Consider the following 8,080-nt stretch of genomic DNA (forward strand, 5'->3'; position numbering starts at 1 on the left):
GGGGGGGGGCACCCACACCGAGCTCAGTGCTGTACTCAGCAAGATATATATTTATATATGAATTTTGTTTCATGAAAGGTGCTACTGACATCGAAAACATCATACAAGCAGTGCCTTGGTCAAGGTTTGCTTACAGTGCATGCTCCAGGCTGAAAAACATCGATATTCACCTTGAACAAGCAGTCGATGGGCGCGGATGGGACTTTGGACATCAAGTTCATCCTCTGCCATAAGAACGATTTATCATTCCCCTCAGATTCCTATAACACACAATCGGTCATCAGTAGGAGACACAACCGGGACGTGTAGACAAAGCATCACAGTCATGAGCAATTACCCATTCAAAATAAACAAATAAAAGACACTCGGGGAACACTCCGCATCTTTTCACATGATGTTCAACAACTGGTTTACTGACAAACTGTCTGGCTACAGGGTGGTAATAAAGGCGATGTTCTAGGGGAGGGTTTATAGAAAATGCTCCGCCCACTCAGTACTGCCCATTACTAATGGGGGGGGGTGTCGGTGGTTGCAGCGTTCTAATTCGCATTGGCGATTAGGGACAAAAGCCCCTTCCATTGGTGATCAGGGAAGAAGAATCCCCCTTCCATTGCCGATCAGGGAAGAAGAATCCCCCTTCCATTGCCGATCAGGGAAGAAGAATCCCCCTTCCATTGCCGATCAGGGAAGAAGAATCCCCCTTCCATTGCCGATCAGGGAAGAAGAATCCCCCTTCCATTGGCGATCAGGGATGAAGAATCCCCCTTCCATTGGCGATCAGGGATGAAGAATCCCCCTTCCATTGGCGATCAGGGATGAAGAATCCCCCTTCCATTGGCGATCAGGGATGAAGAATCCCCCTTCCATTGGCGATCAGGGATGAAGAATCCCCCTTCCATTGGTGATCAGGGATGAAGAATCCCCCTTCCATTGGCGATCAGGGACAAATGCCCCTTCCATTGGTGATCAGGGAAGATACCCTTACAGATAGCTAAAGATCATTTGTGATGTTGCTAGCTCCATTACGTTGAACTGGATATATGCTGACACCATCAGATGGGAGGTCATTCAGCCCCAGCTCAAGGAACCCCTAACAACCCCTTGAAGGAACCCTAGTTTCGAATGGCTTCTTTAGAGGATCCCTAAGAGGATTCCCCATATGGTGAACACTAAAAACAGTGAAAAAAAAAGCAAAAAATAAAAAAGCACTGAAAACAGGGTTACCAAAGAGGAGAGGTATTGGATGTTTTTGGTGTGCCACACTTGAATACAAGCAAAGGAATGAGCTGGACTTGAAATTCCTTCTAGTTCATGACCTGGATATATGCAGACACCATCAGATGGGAGGTCAGTCAGCCACAGCTCAAGGAACCCCTAACAAGCCCTGAAGGAACCCTAGGTCACCCAGCTGCTGCCCCGCATGGGATGTCAGTAGGGAAAGCTGTATGCATCTCCAAATACAAATCTTTGGCACGCACATGAAATATTATTTATTGAGGGTTGGTTAGAGATCCGCTTCCAATCACTAAGGACGATAGGCCCTTTATTACCTGTGCATCCTGCTAACCCAGCCATCGTCTCCGGACCCACTTCCTCTTTAAACTGCTCACTCAACATCCCCATTGCCTTAAAATCCACTGCAGAATTTCAGATAAACTGTCCCGCACAAGACAGCAACACCTCTCTCTGCAAACCCATACCCGGCGCCTTTAGATGGCTTCTTGCTCTGCTAATGCAGTGAATTAGGACCAATTACCCCGAGCGCAGGATGACCACAGATCACAACATCAAATGTTAGGGAGATGAAATATTCATTTTTGACAAAGGGCTGACCATTACTAAAAACAGTATTGATTGGTTTTTGCATTACAGATAATGGCAAAAGGTTGTGTGAACACACTAATACATAGTTAAGGGGTAAAGGAAATCCGGACTTTATGATGGAGATCAGAACAATCTTCCTTGAGAGTGTTCATATCGCCCCCAACATGTGAATGGATTTGGCTATATTTGTGGTCAGAGTCTGGACAGGAACATGCATGACAATCCTACGTACAGCGACCCGAGGTGTGCCTTGGCCGCATAAGACACTATGCCTAAAATGGGGGCATACTCAAGAAGGTGCAGTGTAAAAAAGGGGTATGGGTGGGTGGGATACCCGAAAACCCCAACAGCCAGCCTCCTCCCACAAATTTCTTCTTACTTATCAAGAACGTGCACTTTTTTTTTTTTACATGCATAGTAGGGGCCATTTTTAAATTTCAAAGCCTAACTCTGGCCTCCGAATCAACCCCCCCAATCGGGGTTCCTGCACCCACGAAAAACAGAACTTAATGTGAAACTATTTCCACCATTTTAGATGGGCTGGGTATAATTTAGAACATCTGTTTAGTTGTATTTTCTGTCTGTGTCCCCCATTTGGAAGGATGCACCTTAACTTCCTGTGATGGTGGTCGCTGATTTTACATGTCGCTATTTCAGTGGGTGATGCAGACCTGCAGTCTTTAGCTATGCAGTCTACTGATCAGTTGCTTGATCACACTCTAGAGCAACAGCAGCAATACCCATCAATAAGCATTGCTACTGCCGTGTACTCACCGCTGCTGTCGCAGAAAGGTTTCCTTGCCGGATGAATACAATAGCGGCCTCAAAAGAGGTCAGACAGTAACCCAGTTCATCCTTGGCTGTACTGCAGAATCTGAAGTTCTTGATATAACTCAAGTTTGCAATCCTGAAGAATGAAGAACACAAAAAGCTTCAAATGACCTCTGACCGCCCATCAAGCTGCAGAGTCGGGTTCAGAGAAAATTAAGCCAAATAAGGAGGCAAATCTAAATGTTGTTAAAAAAAAAAAAAAGAAGAAGGACTTTACAATCCTGACTGATCGGAGCTATAAATAGGGAAGTACCGATACCTATACTAGTATCAGTGCCGACACAGAGTATTTGGGCAAGTACGAGTATGCTCCCGATACCTTCCCCGATACTGGAACTTCCGGTCAGAGGAAGCTTTCCACTCACCGGCATTGCCATAGTGGAACACGGAGCTGGCTTCCTGTGCGATCAGGAAGCTGGGCGGCGAGTAATGACCCAACTCCCGGCTTCCTGATTGGCGAGAAAGCCGGCTCTATGCATTACTCGCTGGCTTCCTGACTGGCTGGGAAGCCGGTTACCCAGCCAAGCAGGTTAGATAACATGCAGCCAGCTTACCGGGCAGATTACCCGGGAAGCTGGCTCCATGGCAGCGGAAGCACCGGTATTGGTACTCGGTATAGTAGCGAAAGCAAAGTATCGGTACTCGGTGCATCCCTAGCTAGGAAGGAGAGAAACTTTCTCCATTAACAACTTTGATGAAACCAGCAGCAACTATATGGCATATGGAATATAAAAGACAGCAAAGTAACTTACTAAGCAAAAAAAAAACTGGACACAGTCTACGAGGAGGATCTATTTTTGGGGTCAGTTCAACCTAAAATGACATTTTTGTTTTTCACTGGGATTTCTGCTTTGCCTTTTTCTGTATCAACATTATGTAAGTACGGGCTGACCTTTATAGACTCCTCATTGATTACATTATCCGATACACTGTGACAACTCATAGAACATATTTGTCAGCAGCCACCTACCAGTTAGGAATCTCCGTCTTCACAAGCAAGTAAAGCAGCACAGACAGGAGGTCATCTGCACACATAGTCTCCATGTTCACTAAGAGAATACAATGTACACAAAAAAGGAAGAAATGTAAAAATACAGCTGAACATAACTAAGTAACCGATGTGTAACAAACCACGGTGAGCAGATTGGCTCGCTCTCTGTCCCCTGCCACTTTAGTTGGCACTGACCTCTCTGGCTTAGTGACTGCATTATGGTGTGGTTGGCACTGACCTCTCTGGCTTGGTGATTACATTATGGTGTGGTTGGTACTGACCTCTCTGGCTTGGTGACTGCATTATGGTGTGGTTGGTACTGACCTCTCTGGCTTAGTGACTGCATTATGGTGTGGTTGGTACTGACCTCTCTGGCTTGGTGACTGCATTATGGTGTGGTTGGTACTGACCTCTCTGGCTTGTTGACTGCATTATGGTGTGGTTGGTACTGACCTCTCTGGCTTGGTGACTGCATTATGGTGTGGTTGGTACTGACCTCTCTGGCTTGGTGACTGCATTATGGTGTGGACGACCTTCTTGAGACAAATGAGCTTCTGCTGCGGGGATGTGCACCGGTTCAGCTGGCCAAGAACTCGCTTCGCCCGGGGAATGTTAATGCTGCAAGAAAGCCATTTAAAATAGATAAGAGTAATAGGCATGCACTCTCTGGGGCTGACCCGATGAAGGAGTTGAAATGCTGGCACTAGATAGATGGAACCTACATTAACTCATTGAGTCAGATAAAACAGCAGTGGGTGAAAAGGCAGTTGTGAAAATGTAAATGTATTTCTCTGCGTTTGCTATAATACTAGGAAATTTGTGTCAATTCTGGTGTATGTGACATACCTCAGGCCACTTTATTTATATACCCCCGACAATTTACGTAGCACTTTACATAGTTGCACATTGACATCAGTCCCTGCCCTGAAGGAGCTTACAATCTAAGGTCCCTATCTCACATGCGTACATACATACAGGGCCAATTTAGACAGGAGCCAAATAACCATCCAGCATCTTTACTGCCCACACTTTATATGCAGTGGGCTAACTCAGGAGTATAAAACAGACAGCACTGTGTTGTACGTGACAAACTCCAGGTTACCCCACTCTATTCATCGTTCTGTGACATTCGCCAGGTTGCCTCAGGCCTTGTTCACACCAAATGCAGAGCAGATCCGGTCAGGTTTCTGCAGACGCAGTGCAGTGGGTTGTGCCGCGTTTTTGGTTAAAAAAAGAAATACATTTTAAGTTTAACATGGGCTTTCAGGCACTTGCATGCGTTTTTGATGCATTCCAGAGCAGACCCAGAGCAGGTAAAATAGGGCTTGCCGCAGTTTTTTCACCTGCTCTGGATCTGCACGCTGCAATGTGAACTGGAGGTCAAAATACCATAGGAATACATTGGACGCAGTTTTGATCCGGTCTGCACCTGCTCTGGTCTGGATCTGCTCCGCGCTTGGTGTGAACAAGGCCTAATAGCCTTGCTATATATTTACCAGTCACTTAAAATGTAGTTTGTCCATGCTGACTGACTTAGAATGTAATGCAGCAAAGCCATTGTGCAAGACTACCAAGCTAGCAAGCCGAGCCTGCATATATAATGAGCAATAATGGCTGCCCCCATGTACATATATACATATAAACTGCACACAGGAATTAAACTTTTCAAGACATTATCACAGACTAAATTATTTTAAATAGGATGATCAAGAACTTTAACTATATAAATAATGCCACTGAACTTATTTCACATGTATCCAGCCCTCTCCTAAAACCCAGCAAAAACGAATGATACAGATCCAAAGGAGATCAGATCGAAGGCAGTTATGAAGGGTCGGCGTGTCCAAAGTGGTGTAAAAAAGAAGTCTTTTTTGAAAATAGTTTTAAACACGAGTCATTATCACAGACTATCAAACCGCCACCTGATAACCTTCTAAAAAATGACAAACAACCATTGGACACACTCGCTTCATACAACACTTTAGGACAATCTGATCAACTTGGAGTATAGATCAGTTTTAGATGTCAGTATTGAGCTGACTGTTTCTTTTAATGCGCTCCTAAAACCTAATTTTGGGTGGCATTTCCTTACCTGAACTCTGTCTTAACCCCGATATCCCTCTGCTGGACGTCTTGGAGGCTCCTGGTAATCTTGTTGAAGGCGGCATCCTAACAATGAAACCCACACTGAAAATTAGGGCGTAAAAATATATATTCATTCTACTGATTCCAAAGGATTCATAATTTTTACAGTAATAATTACAGAGACACCGAGAGAGACACCGAGAGACACCGAGAGAGAGAGAGAGAGAGACACCGAGAGAGAGAGAGAGAGAGACACCGAGAGAGAGAGAGAGAGAGAGACACCGAGAGAGAGAGAGAAAGAGAGACACCGAGAGAGAGAGAGAAAGAGAGAGACACCGAGAGAGAGAGAGAGAGACACCGAGAGAGAGAGAGTGAGAGAGAGAGAGAGAGCGAGAGAGAGAGAGAGAGCGAGAGAGAGAGAGAGAGCGAGAGAGAGAGAGAGAGCGAGAGAGAGAGAGAGAGCGAGAGAGAGAGAGAGAGCGAGAGAGAGAGAGAGAGCGAGAGAGAGAGAGAGAGCGAGAGAGAGAGAGAGAGCGAGAGAGAGAGAGAGAGCGAGAGAGAGAGAGAGAGCGAGAGAGAGAGAGAGAGCGAGAGAGAGAGAGAGAGCGAGAGAGAGAGAGAGAGCGAGAGAGAGAGAGAGAGCGAGAGAGAGAGAGAGAGCGAGAGAGAGAGAGAGAGCGAGAGAGAGAGAGAGAGCGAGAGAGAGAGAGAGAGCGAGAGAGAGAGAGAGAGCGAGAGAGAGAGAGAGAGCGAGAGAGAGAGAGAGAGCGAGAGAGAGAGAGAGAGCGAGAGAGAGAGAGAGAGCGAGAGAGAGAGAGAGAGCGAGAGAGAGAGAGAGAGCGAGAGAGAGAGAGAGAGCGAGAGAGAGAGAGAGAGCGAGAGAGAGAGAGAGAGCGAGAGAGAGAGAGAGAGCGAGAGAGAGAGAGAGAGCGAGAGAGAGAGAGAGAGCGAGAGAGAGAGAGAGAGCGAGAGAGAGAGAGAGAGCGAGAGAGAGAGAGAGAGCGAGAGAGAGAGAGAGAGCGAGAGAGAGAGAGAGAGCGAGAGAGAGAGAGAGAGCGAGAGAGAGAGAGAGAGCGAGAGAGAGAGAGAGAGCGAGAGAGAGAGAGAGAGCGAGAGAGAGAGAGAGAGCGAGAGAGAGAGAGAGAGCGAGAGAGAGAGAGAGAGCGAGAGAGAGAGAGAGAGCGAGAGAGAGAGAGAGAGCGAGAGAGAGAGAGAGAGCGAGAGAGAGAGAGAGAGCGAGAGAGAGAGAGAGAGCGAGAGAGAGAGAGAGAGCGAGAGAGAGAGAGAGAGCGAGAGAGAGAGAGAGAGCGAGAGAGAGAGAGAGAGCGAGAGAGAGAGAGAGAGCGAGAGAGAGAGAGAGAGCGAGAGAGAGAGAGAGAGCGAGAGAGAGAGAGAGAGCGAGAGAGAGAGAGAGAGCGAGAGAGAGAGAGAGAGCGAGAGAGAGAGAGAGAGCGAGAGAGAGAGAGAGAGCGAGAGAGAGAGAGAGAGCGAGAGAGAGAGAGAGAGCGAGAGAGAGAGAGAGAGCGAGAGAGAGAGAGAGAGCGAGAGAGAGAGAGAGAGCGAGAGAGAGAGAGAGAGCGAGAGAGAGAGAGAGAGCGAGAGAGAGAGAGAGAGCGAGAGAGAGAGAGAGAGCGAGAGAGAGAGAGAGAGCGAGAGAGAGAGAGAGAGCGAGAGAGAGAGAGAGAGCGAGAGAGAGAGAGAGAGCGAGAGAGAGAGAGAGAGCGAGAGAGAGAGAGAGAGCGAGAGAGAGAGAGAGAGCGAGAGAGAGAGAGAGAGCGAGAGAGAGAGAGAGAGCGAGAGAGAGAGAGAGAGCGAGAGAGAGAGAGAGAGCGAGAGAGAGAGAGAGAGCGAGAGAGAGAGAGAGAGCGAGAGAGAGAGAGAGAGCGAGAGAGAGAGAGAGAGCGAGAGAGAGAGAGAGAGCGAGAGAGAGAGAGAGAGCGAGAGAGAGAGAGAGAGCGAGAGAGAGAGAGAGAGCGAGAGAGAGAGAGAGAGCGAGAGAGAGAGAGAGAGCGAGAGAGAGAGAGAGAGCGAGAGAGAGAGAGAGAGCGAGAGAGAGAGAGAGAGCGAGAGAGAGAGAGAGAGCGAGAGAGAGAGAGAGAGCGAGAGAGAGAGAGAGAGCGAGAGAGAGAGAGAGAGCGAGAGAGAGAGAGAGAGCGAGAGAGAGAGAGAGAGCGAGAGAGAGAGAGAGAGCGAGAGAGAGAGAGAGAGAGACACCGAGAGAGAGAAAAGAGAGAAGGGGTGAGAGAGAAAAGAGAGAAGGGGTGAGAGAGAGAGAGAGAGAAAAGAGAGAAGGGGTGAGAGAGAGAGAGAGAGAAAAGAGAGAAGGGGGGAGAGAGAGAGAGAGAGAGA

General features: G+C 47.6%; 1 protein-coding gene across 1 annotated transcript in view; it reads right to left on the reverse strand.

Moving 5' to 3' along the window:
* The window catches only part of ANKRD27 (ankyrin repeat domain 27), a 41,361-nt gene that overhangs the window by 20,049 nt on the left and 13,232 nt on the right, over positions 1–8,080 (reverse strand). The window contains exons 8-12 of the mRNA XM_018570005.1: positions 5,739–5,815; positions 4,143–4,264; positions 3,626–3,704; positions 2,599–2,731; positions 171–260 (exon numbers count right to left, since the gene is read on the reverse strand). Coding sequence (XP_018425507.1) covers positions 171–260; positions 2,599–2,731; positions 3,626–3,704; positions 4,143–4,264; positions 5,739–5,815 — 501 coding nt within the window. The remainder of the gene's footprint in view (positions 1–170; positions 261–2,598; positions 2,732–3,625; positions 3,705–4,142; positions 4,265–5,738; positions 5,816–8,080) is intronic.

Source organism: Nanorana parkeri, unplaced genomic scaffold (genome assembly GCF_000935625.1).
Source record: "Nanorana parkeri isolate BGI_ZX_2015 unplaced genomic scaffold, ASM93562v1 scaffold1441, whole genome shotgun sequence".
Lineage (NCBI taxonomy): Eukaryota > Metazoa > Chordata > Amphibia > Anura > Dicroglossidae > Nanorana > Nanorana parkeri.